We start from the raw sequence: 21,279 nt of genomic DNA, 5'->3' as shown, positions 1-21,279 counted from the left end.
GGGAAGAAGTGGGAGTCCTTCGCCAACCCCCACCCCGGAGATGGCTCGGGCCTGGGCAAGCTGGCCCTCAACACCTGCTGTACTGATGGAGGGGACCTGGTGCCACCAAGACCCCGGCTGAAAATGGTCACTGGGCACAAAAGAGTCTGACAGCCGAGGAGTCAGGCACCATTTTTTTATAAAAACGCATAGTCTCATTTTTCACTCTTTAAAATCACATTCAAAAATCGGCAAAGAAACGCCCAGGGGAGTGAGGAGATGGGGGGGGCACGCCAACCCAGCCCCGGGGAGGGGGGGGAGGGCGCGACACCACACACGGCAGCACGACTGGCACGAGGGGACATGCGGCGGGCGAGGTGGCTCCCTCTGGGTGGTGGCACTGACGGAATGTGGGGCCGGGGCCGGACGGCCCAGGGGGCGCAGTGGCTGGCCGGGGGCGCCGAGGACTAGCCCCACCGGCCCCTCTCACTGCGCTGGGGTCCTGGGCAGACAAGGCCTCTCCCAGTCCGGGGCAGGGGGACCTCAGGGCAGGCTGGCCAGTGTGGAACAAAGCCCAGTGGCCTTTCTGTGGTCCCGGAGCCCGGCGCTTGGGGTGGGAGGAAGGGGGGGGGCCGCGGTGATGGCCAATGCCACCCTCCTGGCCGAGCCCCAGTGCCCAGGAAAGGCGGGAATGGAGGCGGCCAGTGACACGGGGGCTCTCCGAGCGAGCGAGGGAGCAGGAGCCCAAGTCGCTGGGATCAGGGAGACAACGGGCTCCTCCTCCGCCGGCCGATGGAGGCAGGATGGAGCAGGGCTAGGGCCCTGCCGCAGGACGGGCCGCGGCGGGGGAATCCAGGCAGGTTTCCTGCGCCGCGGCTCCCCCCGCGGTGGGGGTGTGAAGCCACCCAGCGGTGCTGTGGGCCCAGAGCACGGCCCGTGGAGCCCGAGGTGGCACCATCCCCAGGAAGGGGTGGGGGCTGCTGCTCTCGCCCCACGGGAAGACACCGGGAGTGGGTGACCCCTGGGGGGTCAGGGCTGAGGGCGGCTGGACAGTGGCTGGGTTGGTGGCAGCAGGAGCCAAGGCAAGCGGGCCCCTCCCTGGGGGCTGGGGCCACAGAAAATCACAATAATTACAAAATAAAACCTTTTCCGCTTTGCGGGAAAACAAATAATAAAAATTCGACAAAATAAATTAGAGGTTTATAAAAGGCGGGCGGGCGGGGAGGGGCGTCAGAGGCCGTTGGCGCTGCCGCGCTGGACCAGCGGCACCTTGCTCAGCTCCACCACGGGCGAGCGCGCCTTGTTCTTCATCTTGGGCACCCGCTGCACCAGCTGCTGGGCCTCGCGGTAGGCGTCGCGCAGCTCCTTCTTCCACTGCACCAGCTCCGGGTCGCTCTGCACACGCCCCGGGCTCCGTCAGGCGCGGTCTGGGCGCCCTGGAGGCCACTGTCCCCATGCCGCCACTGCCCACCAGCCCCCCCAACCCCGTCCCCACTCACGTCGCACTGAAGGACGAACTGTTTACCGCCGCGGATCTTCAGGAGGAGGCACTTTCGCTCCTTGATCTGTGTCTCCTCCACCGACTGGATCTCCTCCATGGTCAGCAAGCTCTGCTGCAGGCGGGGAGGGGCCGGCGGGGCCGTGAGGGGGGGCGGGCCCGGGCAGCGCCCCGGCCCCCGGCCCCGGTCCCCCCACTCCTTACCGGGGCCTCGCCCTCGCCCCGCCACTCGAGCCGGTTGGGGAACAGGTAGAAGTACCGCCGCTGCCACTGGGTCAGGAAGGGGTTGCCCATCTTGGACATGTAGCCGTGCATGATGCAGTCCTTGCCCAGGGCATAGTCTGCCGCGAGAGAGCGAGAGAGGCCCCGCCCCGCTGTGAGTCCTGCCTCGGCTGCTCAGGCCCCTGAAACCCCAGCCTGTTTCTCATCTCTGAAGCGGGCGGTGGGCGCCCACGGCGGCCGAGGGCCCTCACCTTCCTCATGGCCCAGCTGCTTGTTTTTGGTTTTCTTGCGGGTCTCTAGTCGGTCGGTCTCAGCATTGATGGTATCGAAGACGGTCTCTGCCACCTCCTGCTGCCACCGCTCGGAGATGGTGAGGGGGAAGTTGCGGTAGAGCTCCTGGTCGCTGTCCAGTAACTACACCGTGGGGGTGGGGCGGGGCATCCATCACCACAGGCCTGCCCAGCCCCAGGGCCCCCACCCCCGATCCCCCTCACACCCCCAGCCCCCATCCTGGGATGTGTGGGGAGGAGGAGCTGGCAGGTCTGGTGCAGGGGCTCACGGAGGCAGAGAAGGGACAAGGATGCTGTGCCCGGGGCCGGGCCCAGGTGGGGGAGGCCAGGCCCAGTACCTTGATTCCTTTTGTGTCCTCCTCGTCAAAGGAGCCAATGTCGAAGGCATCGGCGGCGTTCACCTCCCCTCGTGGGGGGATCAGCGGGGGAGGGTACTGCGGCAGAAAGGGGGCTGAGCATCGGAACCGTGCAGGGGCTGCAGGGCGCCCAGCCGGCCCCAGCCCCCACCGTTACCTTCTGCAAGAAGACCATCTGCCAGTCCAGGGAGTGGAAGAAGGGGCTCTCTTTCACCTCCTGGGCCCTGTGGGGAGACGTGGGTCATCCGGGCTGGGGCTAAGTCTGGGCCACGCGGCAGGTGGCCCAAGCTAACTCCTGCCTCAGTCATTTTCTGGCTCTGTGACCTTGGGCAAGTTCCTTAAAGCGGAGCCCGTGTCCTCATCTCTAAAACGGGGAGAACAGCAGCTCCCATGCGGTAGGGCTGTTGTGAGTTCTAACACCGTGACTCTGGCAGCATCGTGCCTGGCACTTGGTAAATGTTTGATAAACATAAAATGCTGCTGTCGTCATCATCATCATCACATACCATCTTTGTTACAAGGGCCCCTCCAGAAGCCAGTCCCTGGCCGGCTCCAACAACTGCACCCTGAGGACAATGGACGGGGCTGGCTGCGCCCGATCTCAGAGGGGGCTGGGATCGTGGAGGGGGTTCTAGTAATGGGACGATGGCCCTCGTCCTCAGAGAAGCACGAGCTGAGCCCCAGGCAGGCTGGCCCGGCAGGCCACTGCAGAAGCCTGGACACCGCAGCATGCCCGAGTGCCCAGGGCCCGGGTGGGAGGCAAGGCCTTGGGCAGTGGCCCTGGTCCCGGGCACTCACCCTCGGCCCAAGCAGCCCAGTCTCCGGCTGACATCCCTCTGCAGCAGCCCCTCCAGTAAGGAACGGAGCTCGGGGGAGAAGGAGTCGGGCAGCTCCACGGCCTGCAGGAAGGAGTGAGACATTGGCAGGGCCAAAGAAGGACCCCTGGCCCGCCACAGCTCTGGGGATCCTGAGACTCCCGAAGTCAGGGGAGTGGGCGTCCAGGCCCCCGGCAAAGGGAGACGCAGGGCCCAGATTCCTAGTTCACCCCCAACAAGCATGTCTGCTCTGACAACACAGGTGGGGAACCTACGGGACGGGAGACCAGAGTAGGGATGAGCCACCCGAGGTCATTGCTTGGTTGGTAAGAACCCAGAGTCCGTGACCCTGACACCCGCGGGAGACCCCGGCCTCACTGTGGCCCCCTAGACGCCTCCCAGCATCCCTAGGCTGGGACCCTGCACTCACCATTGTCAATGTCATGCGGTCGATCTCATGCTTGTCTTTGGTCTTGTGCTGCCGGAAGGGGCTGTGCCTAGGCAAGAGAGGCCAAAGGCCAAGGTCAGAGGACAGAAATGGAGAAACTGAGGCAGACGGCGTCAATGATTCTTGTCCCAAGCTAGTGATTGTGCCACTCCTAACACCCAGGCAGCTGTGAGCTCGGGCACCAGCCTCCAAGCTAGACCCAGGAAGAGCTGCTCTGCCCTGACCACCTGCCCGCTCGAGACGGCCACTCACCCCCGCAGCAGCTTGAAGAGCATGCAGCCCAGGGAGAACCAGTCGGCGCTGCTGTCATAGGCCACACCCTTCTGCAGAACTTCAGGGGCCATGTACCCATGGGTGCCCCTGTGGAAGCAAGGAGGCCGTGAGCGGCTTTGGCAGAGGGTTTGGGAAGGGAGGGCGGGGGCCGGGGCACTCACACGCTGGCGTGGGGCTTCTTCTTGGAGAAGTCGCAGGCCAGGCCCAGGTCTGAGATGCGCACGTGGCCATGCTCGTCCAGGAGGATGTTGGCCGGCTGCGGAGGAAGCCCAGTGAGCTGCCCCCAGGGCGACTCAGGACAGGGCCCAGCCAGGCAAGATGCCAGCTAGGTCGCTGCCTTCACTCTAGAGAGTGATGGGTATCCAGGGACAAGGCCCCAGGCGGGGTCTTCATCGCCTCCCCCCAATCACAGCCGGGTCCCATAAAATGGCTGGGTGGGAGGGAGGGTCCAGCGAGAGCCAGCCAGCCCCACCCTGGGGACACCGCTCCCGCGGGCCTGGAGGGCCAGGGGCGCTGAGGAAGGGACAGGCCGCTGGCAGCTCACCTTCAGGTCCCTGTAGACGACGAAGCGGTTGTGCATGTGCTCCAGGCCCAGGATGATCTCGGCTGCGTAGAAGCGCATGTCGGCTTCGGAAAAGACCCCGTGCTGGGACAGGTGGTAGTGCAGGTCCCCGCCTGAGGGAAGCAGCCCCGCGGGACGCTCAGCGCACTGCCCCGACCCCCGAGCCCAGCCCTGAGGTCCCGCTGGGGCCGGGCCACGCACTCACCGTTCATGAGATCGAGGATGAAGCTGAGCTTGTCTGGCGTGTGGAAGGCGTACGACATGCAGACGATGAACGGGCAGTCCTAGGGAGGGGTGGGGGGAGGTCAGGAGAGGCTGCCCAAGGCTCGGGGGCCCGAGGCTGCTTCGGGGGCCAGCACCCAGCTCACCCCGGTGCTGACGAGAGACAGCATGATGCGCTCGTTGAGGGCCAGGGTCTCTCCCTGCTTCATCTTGATGCGCTTCTTGTCCAGACACTTCATGGCGTACCTGGGAAAGTCGGTCCGTCAGCCCACAGGCGCCTGCAGTGCACAGCCCGGGGCTGCTCTGGGGCCCTGGGTTGGGGGCAGGGGGAGCCCCCTTTTGGGGAAGACTAGACACCATGACAAGCTAACGACACAGACAGAGAAAGGACAGGAGAAAGTGCGGGCAGGCTGGGGGCTCTCATGAGCAAACGGCAGGCATACGGCCCTCTACAGAAACCTGCCATTCAGGGCCCTGCCACCTGGCTCCTGGGGCCCCGGCCCCCTCACGGCTCTCCCAGGGACGCCCAGGCCTTCGGGGCGCCCCCGGGGCCCGCCCTTCCCTCAGGCATCCCAGCCAATGCCGGCTGAGCAGGCGCTCACATCTTGCCCGTGTCGGCCTTCCGGCACCCATACACCTCGCCGAAGCCCCCTCGCCCGATGATGCGGTGCACGCTGAAGTCATTCATGGTCAGCTGCAGGGGCAGCAACACAGGGGGTCACCATAGGCAGCCTGGGTCCCTTACCCATGGCTGCCCTCGGCACGTGCTTACCTGCCTTGAGCCACCCCCAAGGAGATCCTGACACTGACCCCATAGCCATTGTGCTGAGGGTTGGGGGCAGACTCCCCTGACCTCCCCGGCCCTGGCCAAGCCTAAGGCCCAGCCCCCTGGGGAGCAGCGGCAGCGAGCATAGCTCCCCATTCCTACCCAGCCCACTCACGTGGATGTTGAGCTCCACATTCTTCCACTGGCAAAATCGTGTGAATTTATCACTGTAAGAGAACAACCTGGGCTCAGACGAGTCTCAGAAGGTGTGATGATGCTGGGCAGAAGCCTGCGCCACCCCACGGCCACTCCCTGGGGTCCCAAGCCTCGGCGACCTCCTCCGGGACCGGCCAGGAACAGTACCACCCTGAGCGGGGCCCCTACCCCGAAGGCCGGCCCGAGCAGGGCCTGGCAGCTTGTCTTTGGGTTCCTGCTACAATCAGATAAGCTTAGAAAGGAGGTTCTCCAGCCTGACCTAGATATCCTGCTGCCGTGTCCTGACGATGCTCGTCTCGTCGCTGCTGACACACAGCACTCACCCCCCGTGAGGCCCCCGCTCCACGGCTAAGGAGCTGGGGCCCTGAGAAAGCTGTCCTTTGCATCGGACGACCCCCAAGGTGGGCTCTGGCCCCGAGGGGTGGGGGGCTGTGCGTCTCCTGTGAACTCCCCTACCACCGCCCCGATGCTTCTCAGCCCACAGGGGCCCAGCAAGGTGCTTGACAGTCCGTGGGTGGGAAAGGCGCACAGGCGGACCCTTGCTCCCTGGAGAACGGCCCCGGACAGGCCTGGAGGTGCCCGGCGCTGGGAAGGGCGGGGCGGGTGCACGGAGGCGGTGGTGACCGGGCTTGCCCAAACTCTCAGGGGCTCTCGCACTGAGGCGTTGACGGGCCCAGGTGACCCCGCCTGGGGCCTAACAAGGGGTGGCTTCCCTCCTCCACGCCATCCACACCCCTCCTCAGGGCAGCCTCTCCCTCCCCCGCCTCTCCCACACGCACCCGGCTCTCACCTCTCGATGAATTTCTGGAACACGTCCCCTCGGAGGTTCTGACAAATCTCTTCGATGTATGGCTAAGGGAGGAAGGTGGGGGTTGGTCGCTGCGCCAGAGCGTGACCCTGGCTGGGCTGGAAGGCCTTGGGGACCACGCTTAGCACACACCTGGAAGAGATCCGGAGGCACCTGCCTCTTCGCCAGGTGGCCCTGGACATGCTCGGTGGCACTTTTCGAGAAGGGCTGGGGAAGACAGAGGGGTCTGTGAACTCTCCACAAGGTCCTTTCGTCCCTCCCCCACGCCCAGGTGGCTCTGGGCCAGCAGGCGGGTCTGGGGCACTCACGTGCGAGCAGGCCAGCAGCTCCTTCATGATGTAGGTGTCGAAGATCTCCCGGCTGCAGGCCAGGCGCTCCTCTTCCGTCTCCAGCTTCTCATATTTCTTGATCTAGGGGATGAGACCCCATGGGTGACCTTCGGCCCGGGAGGGCTGGGGACGCCAACGCCAGGCTCTCACGGATTCAGCAGAAGCCGCCCGACCTCCTCCCCTTCCTCGGGGCCTGGCGGCCCGGCCTCACCTCCTCATAGAACTCCACCAAAGGCCTGGCCTCCTCCAGGTGTTTCAGGCAGAAGTCTCGGAAGAGCAAGTACCCTGAAAGGAAGAGTAGAGGCCTCCCTGTCAAGGTGGGCAGGGAGGGCCTGGGGCTCCCTGGGCAGAACTGGCCGAGGAGGCGGCAGAGGGGGTCTCTCTGCCTCAAGTGGGGGCCGGGAGGTGGCCTCGAAGGCTGCCACCAAGGGAGGAGTCTTGCATTCTGGGTCTGGGGCCCTACGTTTCTACCCGTCCCAGAATCTGCTTCCTCAGAGGGTAGCTGGAAAGTGACGCCCAGGGCTCCCACCCTCTCACTGCAGAGGGACCTGCACCTCCTCTGGGAGGGTGACGCCCCCACTGGGCAGGCTGTGCGGGAACAGGGACACCCGCCTGGGCCAGGCCAGAGCTGCGGCCTGCGCTGCAGGCTAGAACTGAGGCGGCCAAGCCTCCCTCTCCCTGGACCTTATTTTTTTTATTTTTTATTTTTTTTTTACGCCTACAGCACTTGGTCTTCCTAGGTGGTCTCCCATCCAAGTACTAACCAGACCCGACCCTGCTGAGCTTCCGAGATCAGATGGGATCAGGCGTGATCAGGGTGGCATGGCCGTAGTCCCTGGACCTTACAACCCTGTTTGTCAACTGGCTGATTCTCTCAGGAGCCCTGAGAAACAGGCAGATAGAGAGGGCAGGTCCGGTTGGGGAACCTGAGGCTCAGGGAGGCCTGCCAGGCAGGCGGTACGTGGCAGGCATGAGAATTTGGGCTCCTCTGCCCAGTAGCAGGTCCTGGGAAGGACAGGCTGGGGAGTGGGGCCTTGAGGGGCATAGGCCTTCGAGGGAGGGAGGAGGTGAGGCGGGCTGTGGAAAGGGCTCACGTGAGACCCAGGCCAGGCCAGGCCTCCTCCCTCCTGGGGGTGGGGGTCGAGGCCTGGCCCAGAGCAGCCCTGGGAAGCAAAGCATTAGGAAGGGCAGTCCTCGAGTCCTCCGACTCGGGTGACGGGCTTTTTGCTGGATGGCTTTCCATGCCTCCTTGAGGGCATGTCCCCACTGCCTGGGCATCTCTGCCAGAGCTCGCAGACATCACTTCTGGTGATGCTGTGCCTTTGAGCAACCAGGACTTCCGGTGGGCAAGAGGCTTTCACTGGCACCACCTCACCGGGTCCTCCAACCGGCCCGAGTCCTAGTTCCCAGGTGAGGACACCAGCAGGCTCAGAGAGGTAAAGCAACATGCCCAAGGTCACACAGCACAGGCAAGGGACCCAAACCTTGTGCTTCTTGACTCACTGACTCCGCAAGCCTGACCTCCAAAACCTGATCCCACCGGGCCAGGCCACTCCCGGTTCAGAGCGCATATCTGGCCAAATCAGAGCCACGTGTGGCTGGAGGCTGCTTCCCTGAGACCCTGCCCTATGGGCCAGGTCCCGGCTCCAAGGCACCGGGCACTGGGGGAGAAAGAACGGAGGCCCAGGCCTGCGGAGGCAGGAGGCAGGTTGCTCGCAGAGGGCCGGTGGGGGCGGGGGCGGGGGCGAGGGCGGGGGCGGGGGAGCCCAGCACAGCAGGCGCCACAGGAAGGGCCCCGCCCCTTCCTGTCAGTTCTACCAACGGCCCAGAGCAGCTGTGCCTGCGCCAAGGGGAAGCTGCAACTCTCAAAAACAAAAACCCCAAAGGAGGAACTTCCCCAGTGGCCCTGGAAGGCTGCTGGGCCCCACCCCCTCCACAGGGCAACCCGGGCGGACAGCCAGGCTGCTGGGAGGCACGACGGGTCACTGCCCTGCTGCCACCCAGGGGCTTGTGGGCTGCCTTGCTCCAGTGGGTGGGAAGCCAAACCTCCTGGGCTCCAGCTGGGGTGGGGGCAGGAAGACGGCCTCAGGGTCCCTCTGCCCCCACAACCTGGGCCTGGGCAGCTGGACAAGTGGCGGGAAGTCCATGGAGGCCCCATTGTACTCACCCAGCTTCTGCGAGAAGATCTTCTCAAAGGTCACCTCACCCCGGTCCTCCAGGTACTTCTGCATGACACTGCGGATGCTGAAAGACAGGGGACACGGTGACCCGGAGCTCCCGTGGCACCTGCGAGGCCTCCCGGTCGGTCCTTCCCTGGCCCTGCTTCCCCAGATGGCCACCGTCTCCTCTCCCAGAGTCCAGAGTTGGGGGCCCCGCTGGTGGGCGGCACTGCTCCTTCCAGGAAGGCAGCCACCCATCGGACCTGATCACAGGGACCCGAGGCAGCTGGTGCCTTCCCCCCGAGGCTCTGTCCCCAACAGCTAGGATGGCTGGCAGGTGGCTGCTCACAATTTTCGTCCCAGTGCTGCCTTGTTACTGCCTTTGGGAACCTGGCCAAACCTCAAAAGCCAGGCCTCAGCCACCGGGAGATGACAGATGACCAAAATGTGCCCTGTCCTTACAGCAGAATACTGCCTGCCCGGCCGTACTACGGAACGCGGCAATGACACACGTGCACGCTACGGCACGGGTGAACCTCGAATGCATCCTGCTAGGAGAGAAGAGAATCACGGGCGGCCACATGTCACGCGATTTCATTTATACGACGCGTCCAGAGCAGGCGAGCCTGCAGGGACAGAAAGCGGACGAGCGGTCGCCGGGGGCCGGGGGAGGGACGCGGAGCGACCGCCCACGGGTACGAGGCTTCTTCTGGGGGTGACGGAAGTGTTCTGGAGTTGGGTAGCAGTGAAGCTCGCACGACACAGTGAATGTACCAAAACCCGCTGGACTATAAAATGATGGATTTAATGTGATTTGAATTACATCTCAATTTTTAAAAATAGTTTAAAAAAAAAAAAAAAAAAAAGCCAAGCCTCGATTCTCATGTCCCTAACAGCTGTCCCTGGGCTGTGTGGGAGGGCAGCGAGGGAGGGGCTGGCCACTCCGGCACGGAAGCCCAGCCCCCCGCCCCCAGCCCCGATCTCGCCCCCGACACCGGGCGCTGTCTGGGGAAGTGACACCCTACCACACTTCGTGCCTCCGACGCAGCTTTCGGTCCCCTCCTCCCCTCCCCCGGGCCTGCTGGCCTGCCTGTCACGATGGCCAGCGGAGGTCACGTCTGACCCTCAGCAGCCCGGGATCCTGAAGGACACTGCACTGGGCAGTCACACCTGAGCCCGCGCAATGCTCATAGGGCCGTTAGGATGTGTGGGGCCGCCGGTCGGCCAATGAAGACTACAGCCAGTGAGGACCCGGATCGGAAAGTCCGGGCTCTGTGTCCCTGCACCCCCTCTTAGAGCCCAGCATGGCGCCCAGGTCACCGAGGCCTCCCGCACACACCTGCTGGAAAGTACCACGCACCCCTGTTCTCCAGGCAGGGACTCCCAGGGCACAAGTCATGGTCCTGTGACATTAGATAGTGCATGACAAAGTCTGAGTGGGAACCCGTCAGTTTGCGGAGACACAGGAAGAGAAGTGTTCTGGGCCATCAGGGGGGGCCGTGTGGGGAAGGCGGAACTTCACGGGGTTCAAGGGCAAACCAGAGGTCAACAGGTGGTGAAGCCCAGGGCAGGTGAATGGACATGGGGACAGACAGGGGAAGACCCGGCCAGGAATAAGCAAGAAGCCGTCAGGCGAGGAGGGGGTTGGCGGAGGACCTGGGAAGCTCGGCCCAGGGCGGGGAGTGGCTGGATAGACCCCACTGGACGGGGTCCAGGTATCTGAAGACACCCGGCCAGGAAGGAGGGAAAGACACAGGGTGGGTAGGAGAAGGTTCAGGCTGACGGATGGAAGAAGAGCTGACGAGGCCCGATGGAGGGCAGGCAAGCCTGCCAGGGTTTTGAGGCTTTGGGCTGTCAGCGGGGCCTGAGCGGAGAAGGCTCCAGGCAGGGCCAGCACCTCCCCGGACCCTGCCCAGCCTCTGGGCCAGGGCTCAATGGAAGGGGACTCCTGCCCTTTCCCATTCAGCACTGTCCTTCTGAGACCGTCTGGGTGGGAGCCAAGACCCCAGGCCTTTGCCCATGTTCAAGTCACGCAAGGAAAAGCCCTGTGAGAACACGGGAACCCACGGAGCTGTCATTAAGCAGGATGCTGAAGCCACGACCCCTCTCCTGCCTCCCCACCCTTGGATGCTAGGTGACCTCCAGCGATAACTGTCTCCAGCTATAGGAAGAAGGGTGCTGATGACAAGGATCGCCCTTCCGTGTCCCCATCCTGTGACTCTAGCTGACGAGAGTCCCCAGCTGAGGGCCAGTGGTCTGGTGGCCCTGAACTATCACTTCAGAGCCGGTTGGCTCCCTCTGGGGAAGCGAGGGCACCCTCTGCAGCCGGCGGGCACATCCCCCCTCCTCGATGGGGGCCACGCACCAGCCACCATCAGGGACACATCTCCCAGGCCCCATGGGACTCACAGGGACTCGGGAGGCAAGGCCAGATGCCGAGTCTCAGTGAGCTTCGATCACAGCAGGAGCTTGAAAAATCTGCGAAACCAAGACACAGACCTGTCCCGGGGCCTGCGGACTAGAGCCCACAGCCCCAGGAGGCCGCGGGCACAGTGTGCGCCGAGCTCCTAGGGCTCCCAGCTCTGCGAGGGACAGCTTGAGACTTCTTATTCAGACATCAGGACAGGCTGGGGCAGAGCATGGCGGAAGGGCCCAGTCCAAAGGCTCGGCAAGGTGGGGAGACCAGGCAGCCGGGAGTTGGGGGCATGGAGCCCGCAAGGGCCAGGTGGCTGAACTTCTCCCGCGAGGGGGGCCAGGAACATGGGGCCCTCCCCAGCCCCTGGCTCAGCTCTGGGCTCTCGCATCTGCACCCGATTCCCGTGGAAGTGGACGAGACGCAGCAATTGAGGGAAAATATCACAAAATGTCCGTCCTCCCTGGTGGTCAGGTGTGGCCAGGTGAACTATCCAGACAGGCAGAGTCCAGCCTATGTGGGACGACCCTACCGTGGCCCCGGAGATAGTCACTGCGAAGCCCCCCCGAGCCCCAAACGTGCTTCCTGGGGACCGACGGGGCTGGGCCCAGCTTGGCCGAGGCGGCGCAGCGGGAATGCCCAGCGCTGGCCGGGCGCAGTGCGTACCTCCCGCCACGCGACCCGGGGCGCCGCACAGCAGCGGAGACTCGGGCACGCCAAGGTCCCCCCGGGAATCGCGCTAGCAGGGCCTGCCCACCAGAGAGGACAGGCTGCAGGCGGCAGAGCCTTCGCGGTGGCTCTGCTGTCACCTCGGCCCAGGGACAGCGGAAAGCGGGCCAGCTCCGAGCTGCCCCTTGGTGGCCAGACCCCGCCCCCCAGAAGTCTGCATAGGACGGCCACAGCATTCTTCCCAGCCCACAGCAATTCACTTTCTTCCTTAAAAAGAAAAAAATGTTTTCTAAATAAATAAACACAGCCCCCCCCCCCACACGAAACACAAGGTCAGGCTGGAGCAGAGGCCTTGCATGGAAGGCCCCGAGCGGCAGCGTTAGGGCTTCCTGTCCGCCCCACGGAGCTGGGGCCCAAGGGAGCTGGCGGGTCAGGAAAACGTGCTGTGGGGGACGCTCCTGCCGGGGTGGCAAGTACGGGCTGGCACGGGAGGCGGCGGCAGCCTCCTGGGCCGGGTCGCCGCCGCCTCCTACCCCCGCTCCCTGGTCCTTGCGGAGTCTGGAGCGGCGGGGAGCCCAGCACAGCATTCCTGCCCCCGCCCAGGTCAACACCCCCACGTCCAGGAGCCTGTGGCTCCCAGATCAACTCCGGTCGTCAGGAGAGCCCAATGCCTGCACCTTCCCTGCCTGGAGGCCCCTAAGGCTCCCAGTCCCTCCGGGGAAGGGCTTCAGGGCTGCCCTTGCTGTCATGGTTGCGGGGGGCCGGGGGTGCCCAGGCCTGGGTTCTGTATGGCTCTCCCTCCCCCCTGCACCATCCCCCACTCCCTGGAGGCCAGGCCAAGTCAACAACTTTAAATGTCCAGTTTCCTCATTTGTAAAATGGGGATGTCAACAAAATGCTGAATTGTCACTATGGCGCTGGCCATTTAAAAAGCCGGAGGGGACACAGCAGACGGAGATCTCTCCTAAGACGCCAGACTCGCCGTGAGGGCGTCAGCTCACAGCCCCCTCCTACGGGAAGCCTGGGATCCCACAGGCTGGCCCTCCCTCCAGAATGTGACTGTAAGCTACAAGGCCTGCTGGGTCTCGGTGCCACACCTGCCATGTTATCGGAGAGCGGGGCCCATGGCCGGGCAGCCCCCTGACCGGTGAGCCCTGACCAGGGCCAGGCCAGGAGTGCTGCCACAGCCTGAGAGGCTGTGACGCCGCCCTGCTCATAGACAAGCCTCGCGCTCATGCTGCTCAGCCTGGGGGCCCTGGTGGGCAGAGCCCACGACCCGCTCTGCCAAAACCGAGAGGGCCCCTTGGCAGGAGGCCAGCCCCACCGCGGCAGGGAGCTGTCAGTCCCCACTGCCCGGCACTGCCACCTGCGGCCAAGGCTGCTCACGCCAGCTCCAGCTGCTCGAGGAGCAGGCCCGGCCTGACGCGAGGGGGAGGGCAGGGAGAGAGCATCTCCTCCGCTCAGCCCAGAGTGCGGGTGGGGGGGATGGGACGGCAAGCAAAGAAGGGGCAAGGGCTAAGGGGTAAACTTCCGGTACCTTCCGGCACCACGTGGTTCAGAGGAAAAGACAGTTCCTTGCTCTGTGGCGCAGTGGCCTCGCGGTCTAGTCTGGTGACTCCCACTCAGGGTCACAGACCGTAGCTTATGCAGGGGCCAGAGGCCAACACGCTCGTTTTGATGGCGAGGAAAGCAAGGCTGGAAGAAGCTGAGTGGCTCGTGGCAAGAAAAGGTCCGACGCTCCCGACAAGGGGCCTCTCACCAGGCAGGGGACTCCCCTTAACCTCTGTGGGAGAGCGGAGGACGGGGTCTCAGGGGACCCGGCTCGTGCCCGGGCTGCCTTCCCCTCCACCCTCTGCTGGTGGCTGCAGGCAGCAGGCGGCATCTCTCTTGGGAGCCCATCAGGCTAGCGGGCAGCTTCGGCCGGCGTCTGGCAGGCCAGGGGCCACAGAGCCTGTGACAGAGCCACGACATCGCAGGGCAGGGCAAGCTGGCACAGGGGCTACGGTCTGGTGGGTCGGTGCAGTCACGCCGCAGCTGCCGCGCTCTGGGCGGCGACGGCTAACAAGCCATGGAGTGGCAGCTGCGGCCACGGCTGAGGCGCTCCTCTGTGGCCTTTCTGGCACTAAGGTAGCAGCGGTAGGAGGAGGTCCCCTGGGGCTTCTTATTAATTTTCTCAGCGACTCTCTGGGGCTGACAATGTCCTCAAGGGCTCAAGGATGGGGCCACACACCAAATGGGAAAGGCCCACCCAAAGAGCCAAGTGCGGAGCAGGCCCAGGCCCAGGAGGAGAGAACGGCGCCGCCGGACACTGTGCGCACGGGTCCCCCAGGGCGTCCACGGCGAGCCGGGCCCCCCAGGGCTCCTTGCCGGACGTGCCGGGAAGGGGCACTCTGGTGGCCTTGCCACACGTCGTGGCTTCTACTGGAATATGGCGCAAGCGCCACACCCTGCAATTTGCTGCCATCGCGTTAGAATTCACCCAGAAGCAACTTCCAGGGCTCTGCGCCCTGCAGGTCCCAGGAGGGGGCTGTCCCCCACCCCAAACCCAGGATGGCTCCCAGAGCCAGAGAATGCCCCCTTCAGAGGACAGGGCTGCTAATGCGGTAAGACAAGGAAACGCGCTCGAAACCCACTCTGATGCCTGTGTAGACGCCACCTCCCCCCCACCCCAGGGTGAGTGGTGATGCGCAAAAGGCACGTTGCTGTGTTAGGAAAGGCTGCCACCCAGCACCCCTCGTTTGAAACGGCTTAGTGATACCTTGAGTATAATTTTCTCTTATGTGACCAGCAGAGGACATGGGCCCCTCGGGGCTGCAGGAGAGTGGGGAGGGGCTCCAGGAAGAAAGAGCAGGTGTGATGGAGGGAGGTCCAGCGTTCCCTCGTGGTGTCCGTCTGTCCTGAGGCGTGAGCACCCTGTCCTGGAAGCACCAGCCCTGTGCACGCGGCCCGAGGCCCTGGCCCCCAAGCTCGCGTCTCCTCTGCAGAGAGACCTGGGCGCCTGCGGGGCGGGGAGGAACCGCAGGCTGCAGAGTGTGCCTACACCTGACGTCACCGGGAATTTACTACTAGGAATGGATCGTGCATTAATAGGACACATTATTCCTGGGCTGACGGAGCCCAGATTCCCCTGCACGGATTCTAGCCTGTGATGCTCGCGCTCCCTCGAAGCCCCCGGTAAACGGGCGGGTGAGCAACTTCATGGCAACGTGTGAAGCCCGGGGCTTGGGAAATAAGAACAGATGGGAAAAGGCGCCCTGGAGACCCATTCCTGGGGAACGCAGGGGCATCCGAGGCCCAGAGGGGAAGACTGCTGAGCTGATCATCTTGTTTTCAGAGCAGGAAGGGGCGCAGCACTGCTACTGGAGGGGCAAGTTCTGGGGAGGGGATGAGGCTGGCCACGAACATGTGGAGGGAAGGAGAGGGAGCGGACCTTCCCCGGCGCTCCCTCGCCCCGCAAAGCAAGGGCAGGAAGTCCTGGAGGGGAAGAGTTAACAGGAACGGAGAAGCTGAAGAAGCGGCGGCAGAGGCAGAGGAACCGCGGCGGTCTGGGCCGCGGAAGCCAGCAGAGGGCAGGAAGAAGGAAATCCACCGTGGGGGAGGGACCGGGGAAGAGCCGAGAAGACGGGCGGCTGCAAGAGGCACCCGGCCCTCAGGCTCCCATCGTCTGCTGCTGGGGCTGCCACTGTCACCAGGGAGGGCAGCGGCACCTCCTGGGAGCGCCCAAGCCAGGCTCCTCAGCCAGGAGCCCAGAGATTAATTACGTGAGGCCTCCATGGTCATATTAAGCAAATGACGATAACTATGGGGCTGCTGCTGCTGGAGGAGGAAACGGCAGCTCCTTCGGAGACAGTCACAGACCCCGGGCCCCGGAAGGTCACTGGTCAGGGGGCGGCCTCCTCAGCTTACTGAGGTGGAAACTGAGGCAGGCTCGGCCAGGATGAGGGACGGGCCTGGCTCCTGCGTGAGCTGGTATTGCAGGATTAGAAGCCAAGTCTCCTGTCTTCTAGCTACACACCGCTGTTTCCTTCCATAAGAAGGTGGAGAAGTGGGTCTGCTTCCTCAGAGTCCAGAGGGGGACAGAAGGGGAGGACCTGTGCCAGCGCGAAGTGGCCCTGCGCCCAGCAGCTCCTGTTCCCCAGCCCTGAGAAGTCGGAGCTGCGAGGCCGGCCCCAGGGCCTAGCCCAGGCGCAGCCCACAGGGGGCCTTCCAAGATGGGCCACCCCAAGGCGGGGGCAACTCCAAGTGGCACCTTATCATGGACGAACCACAGCCTTTGCCCCTGACCCTGACCTTGCGGGTGAGGGGATGATGTGACCCCAGGTGTGGAGCTGCCCCCTCTACGCACTACTTTGCCAGGGCTGTCCCTGCTGATGAGGACGGGGCTGGGCCCTGTAAACCAGGACGGCTGACGGTGCTGGGGGCTGCCCTGCTGCTCCTGGGCCACCTCCCCAGGCGGACGGTTACCCAGACGAGGGGCGCTAGCTGGCGCGTGCCATCAAATGCGGACAGGGTGAGAGCAAAGGTGTGGAGGGGTGTGCGGAGGACACGAAGCCCAGCAGAGCAAAGCGCCTGCGAATCCAGGGACCTTAGTTCAAATGCCAGCTTCCCCCTGTAACCGAGTCTCCTCCCCTCCCCGAGCCTCAGCTGCTTCAACTAATAAATGGGAGAATACCCCCTGCTGTGCCGGCTTCCCCGCAGTTATGTAAAGGATAATAAAGCGGAGTGAATGGCACATCGCAAACTGGGAAGTGCCAAGCCAAGTAAGATACAGTCATAATGACCTTCCAGGGCAGGAGACATCTGATCGCTGGGTGCGCGAAGCACAGAGCAAAGGCTGGTGTGTCCTCCTCAGACACGGGAGGCCTGGACTCCGAGGAGCGGCCCGGGCCCATCTCTGGCCTCAGCTCACTGACGGTGGCTGCCTCTCGTCTCTCTCACAGATGCGGGTAACTGCCCAATGTCGTGCTCCCAAATGGCGCCCTACACGAGAACCCAGGACTGGCCCTCAGTCTCCTGCTCTTCCCCTGAACGCCGCCCCGCCTGCCAGGTTTCGGACATCACACAGCCTGACAGCTCTTGGTCAACTACTACACGCGAGGCATGGCCTTGTCAACTTCACAGGTTGCTTTTTGGAGCAACAGAGATGACAGCTGATAAATAATAATTATTCTAAGTTCCGCCATTACTCCTATCACCACCATCATCACCACAGATAGTAAAGGAGACATGAAAAGAGGGACATCTCGTTTCTCGAGGTGTTGACACCTGCAGAGTCAGCCCAAGGCGGGGCCCCATCAGGAGCAGTGCATTCTGGGGAGAGATTACCAAAACTCAGAGAGTTCCAGAAAACGCCCCGCCTCAACCTTTGCAGAACTCCAACCTGCAGGAGGGTCTCGAGGTCTTGGCCACCAAGGGGAGCCGTTGCAAGCCCCGGAGGCTGACTCCCCCGTTTCCTCCCTCGTGGCTTTGTCATTTCTGAACTCGGGTTTTGTTCTGTCACTGTTCCCTGGACAGCCCCCAGCTAGACGGTTAGCCTGGTTCCTGTTTTGAGAAATCTGATTGCAAACTGTCTTAGAAAAAAAAGGCCCTAACGGCCTTTTCAAAACGCAGACCCATTTTCCTCCCCCAGGCCTGGTGTTCAGTCAATCCGAAACCCAGTGAACAGGCCCCGGAGGAAGGCGCTGGAGACAACGGCATGGCACCCCTTGAAGCTCTGGGCCCTGCTTCAAGGACCTGGGATGCTGAATAGTCACAGCCTATTTCACACCGTCCACATTTCACAGATGAGAAAACGGAGGTCCAGAAACAGCAAGGGACTTGCCCAAAGTCACATGATGAGACAAACCATAACAGCTAGGACAGGCCCAGGCTCCCGGGCTGGCCCGGAACCAGCATGCCAACTCTCAGGCAGATATGGAGGAGTTGCTGGGACTGGTCTTACAACTCAGAACGGCCAGGCCCTGGCTCAGGCCAGAGTGGCGGACGCAATGTGGAACTCGAAGCCGGAAGCCCTGATCCGGAGGCCAGGCACATCTCTGAAGTTATCTGTGACACCGGACAGGCCACTCACCTCAGGAGCTTCAGCTTCCTCACCTGTTCCACAGGGACAAAACCACACCTGTCCTACCTGCCCATGGGCTCAAACAATGGGAATAAAACAATGCTGGGCAAACCTCAGCTACCATCCGTACCCTGTACACTTCTGCACCTACATCCTGCATGCGGTTTAAACTTTGATACCAGGTGCACTGAAATCAGCTGTCTCACAGAGAGGTGGCAGCCGTGGTCCAGCTGCAGCAGGGTGCTAGGCTGTCCCCCAGCAAACAGCACCTGCAGGGCAACATCTCTAGGGACTGCCAGAGGAGGAATGCCTGCGGAGGGCAACCGTGGGTGTCTCCCACGCAGGGATGGGGCACGCACCACACCCTGCTCCCCACCACTGCTGTGACCCCCGAAGCACTCTCAAATCCACCCCAAGCCACTGACCCACTGGCTTGTTGTCGCCCCCAAATCTTACACAAGTGTCGACAAGAGGGGTCTGGGGGTGGAGGCAGTGGAACCCCAAAGCAGGGTGGATTGGGAGTAGGGGCAGCAGAAGCATGGCCGATGATATAGTCAGGCCAGGTCGATGCTGGGAGGCAGAGGAGGGGGACCCGACGGGGGCCGGTGGAGGCTGCCCGGAGAATGAGGAAGGGGGAATGGAGCCCGTGCGGGAGAAGCGGAGAGCGTGAGGGGACCCGGAGGCCGAGCGGGGCAGGGGGCACTGAGCCGGCTGGGGAGCCAGCGGGGCTGGGAAGCCCTGGCCTGGGGGCGCTCCGGGTTCAGGTGCACGGGGCCTGGCGCGTAAGGGTCGGGTCAGGGCTGCCGGCCCCGGAGCGGTGGCTGGGGCAGAAGGGGCCACGGGGCAGTGCGCCGCCGGTCGGGGCTGCGGGATCCGGGCGCCCGGCAGGGAGCGGGGCCGCGGCGCCGGCGGCTGCCTCACCTGGGCTCGGGCAGCAGGATCTTCTTGCTGGCGCGCGCGGCCGGCGTGGCCTTGCTCTTCTCCATGGCCATCAGGTAGCTCACGTCGGCCAGCACCGCCTCCAGGTCCGCCATCTTGGCGGCGGCGGCGGCCTCTCCCGCCGCTCCGCTCCGCTCGGTGCGCTCGGCCCGGCCCGGCCGCTCCGTCGGCCTCGGGCGCCGCCGCCCGCCCGGCCCCGCTCGGCGCCCGCGGCTCCGCTCGCCGCGGCTCACAGGCGGCGCCGCCCCATGGCGCCGGCTCGGGCCCGGCCCCGGCTCGCTCCGCTCCCGCCGGGACTGCAGTCGGGCCGCCGCCGCCGCCGCCACCGCCGCCGCCGCCGCCGCCGCCGCCGCCCGCGCCCCGGAGCCGCCGCCGCCTCCGGCCCCGCCTGCCGCGCACAGCGCCAGCGAGCCCGCGAGGGGCCGGCCGGGCCGGCGGGCGGCGGCGCCCCCTGGAGGCCGCGCGGGCCGAACTCGGCCTGACCCCGTGTTACAGCCGTCCCGCGCCCGGACCCAGGGCCTGGGCCACCACCCTGACCCCAGACCTGGAACAGGACAGGGAGCTGCAGAAGAAGGCGCTAGACCCAGGCCTTGACCGAACCCACAGCGCAGTTCGGATCCCGGACTCCGCCATAGACCAGGTCCCTGAGCCCAGACTGGCGCTTCAGAACATGGTCCTAGGGACTTGGGTCCCAGACCCTGACTATAACCTCTAACTCTCTGACCTTGGATGTAGTCCACGAGCTGACACCAGATCTGGATAACATTGCCGACCCCAGACTCTAAACAGGACCCTAGATCCAGACGTAGGACCACCACCTTAGACTCTGACTATGACGCTGAATCACAACCGTGGGTCCCCAACTCCACACCCAGACCTTGACATTTACCCCAGACCCTCAACAGGACCCCACATCCAGATTGTGGATCATGACCTCAAACATTGATCATAACCTTGATCCCATCCTGATTACTGATCCCCAACCTTGATTTCAACCCCAGACCTAGACCACTATCCTGACCCCAAAGCCTGGATTTAGGGGCAGGGCCCAAACTTGGTCTTCGAGTGTCAACCCCTCTCTAGGGTCCTAGACCCAACACCAAGAAGTCTGGACATGGACCCAAGACCAGGACATCCAACTAGGATCCAGACTGGAACTAGAATCCTTCGCAGGGCACTGGGAACCTGTACCTGACAACCGCAGTCAGATTCCAGGCTTACTTCAGCCCCATTCCCACCTCTCTTGCTCCAGACCCAACCCTGGCCCCAGGACCAAGGACCCTGCACCAAGCCCTGCCCTCCCTGGACTGGCCTATAGACTCAGGACCCTTTATTAAATGTCTGCATCAATTGGAAGATGCTTCCTGATGTTGGAAGTGCTAGTTATGAAATTAAAAAAAAAAAAAAAAAGGTATATACCATGTCCAACTGTAACTTATGCCCCCAGTGCCCACCACAGGACCTGATGCAAAAAGGCCCATTTGATTTTGATGAGGAAATGAGTTCCTCAGCCCCAGGTGGCATATGGAGTTTGGAGCAGAACAGGGTCAGAGGCCCACAGGATGTCACAGCAGGAGGCCTCTAACCTCCCTTTTTTCCACCTCTCCCCCACTCTGTGAGACTCTGACCACGGCCACACATTGACCTGGGTTTTCTGGAGCAGCCCCAATTTAAAACGTTCTTCCTGATGAACTTGTCAGACTAGAGTCTCTGTGGGTTCTTAAATGCCAGCCATCCTGCTCCAAGACATGGCACTACCTGCCCCCCGGGGGCCCCCAAACCCAAACTGCCCCTCCCACCCACAGCCCAATCTGCAGCCCTAAAGACGGGGTTATGAAAGAGAGAGCGATCAGGAGAGAGAAGTGGGGGCAGAACATGCGTGCCAATCTCCAGTGTGCCCCTTCATTGATTCCTGGGCCCTGGAAAGGCACTCCTGGAAGCCCTGGCTGCGAAGAGAAGAGGTTGGTGTGAGTTCCTGGTGTGGGGGGGGAGGGGAGGGGGAGAGGAGGCAATGTTTTTTTTTTAATGGTGCTGCCCTCTAGTGGTTGAGGATTGTAAACTTGGCTTCAGTCATTCCTTCTCTCAACAAACCTTTGTCCAGTGCCCAGACTGTGCCAGTGAAAGAGGGGTGGAACCCCAGCTCTGTCCAGCTGGCAGACCCACAGACTCATTACCTGACATCTCCCCCAGATGACTAATAGGTGTTGCAAGCCTAAAGCGTCCCACTACACGGCCCCTGTCCAGCCTGCTTCTC

At 63.4% G+C, this 21,279-nt stretch overlaps 1 protein-coding gene and 1 pseudogene across 2 annotated transcripts; both read right to left on the bottom strand.

Annotated features, from left to right (window-relative positions):
* Positions 1–161: 161 nt before the first annotated feature.
* On the bottom strand, positions 162–19,330 carry GRK2 (G protein-coupled receptor kinase 2). Of its 2 annotated transcripts, none has more exons than XM_016132518.2 (21): positions 19,008–19,330; positions 8,952–9,028; positions 6,996–7,069; positions 6,764–6,865; positions 6,588–6,662; positions 6,438–6,499; positions 5,607–5,658; positions 5,268–5,359; positions 4,812–4,911; positions 4,649–4,727; positions 4,426–4,556; positions 4,043–4,137; positions 3,861–3,968; positions 3,591–3,657; positions 3,144–3,244; positions 2,503–2,569; positions 2,328–2,423; positions 1,951–2,113; positions 1,682–1,818; positions 1,479–1,592; positions 162–1,374 (listed from the first exon to the last, which is right to left on the bottom strand). In XM_016132518.2, exons 1-21 carry the CDS (start codon positions 19,118–19,120, stop codon positions 1,210–1,212), a joined length of 2,070 nt encoding a protein of 689 aa, XP_015988004.1. In that variant the 5' UTR covers positions 19,121–19,330; the 3' UTR covers positions 162–1,209. The 2 variants fall into 2 exon arrangements, with proteins under 2 accessions (XP_015988004.1, XP_015988013.1); XM_016132527.2 differs by having other exon boundaries at positions 1,479–1,589; positions 19,008–19,201.
* On the bottom strand, positions 7,500–7,618 carry LOC118603191 (annotated as a pseudogene).
* Positions 19,331–21,279: the final 1,949 nt, after the last annotated feature.

The sequence above is a fragment of the Rousettus aegyptiacus genome, unplaced genomic scaffold (assembly GCF_014176215.1).
Source record: "Rousettus aegyptiacus isolate mRouAeg1 unplaced genomic scaffold, mRouAeg1.p scaffold_m13_p_5, whole genome shotgun sequence".
Taxonomy (NCBI): Eukaryota; Metazoa; Chordata; class Mammalia; order Chiroptera; family Pteropodidae; genus Rousettus; species Rousettus aegyptiacus.
This window is presented reverse-complemented; position numbering and strand designations above follow the sequence as displayed.

Bases quoted from the DNA above. Each gene is read 5' to 3' on its own strand.
- GRK2 (XM_016132518.2), bottom strand. From the start codon at position 19,120: ATGGCGGACCTGGAGGCGGTGCTGGCCGACGTGAGCTACCTGATGGCC. The intron at 6,866-6,995 runs GTGAGGCCGGGC...CTCATCCCCTAG, and splicing joins TGGTGGAGTTCTATGAGGAG to ATCAAGAAATATGAGAAGCT. The intron at 3,969-4,042 runs GTGAGTGCCCCG...TTGCTTCCACAG, and splicing joins AAGAAGCCCCACGCCAGCGT to GGGCACCCATGGGTACATGG.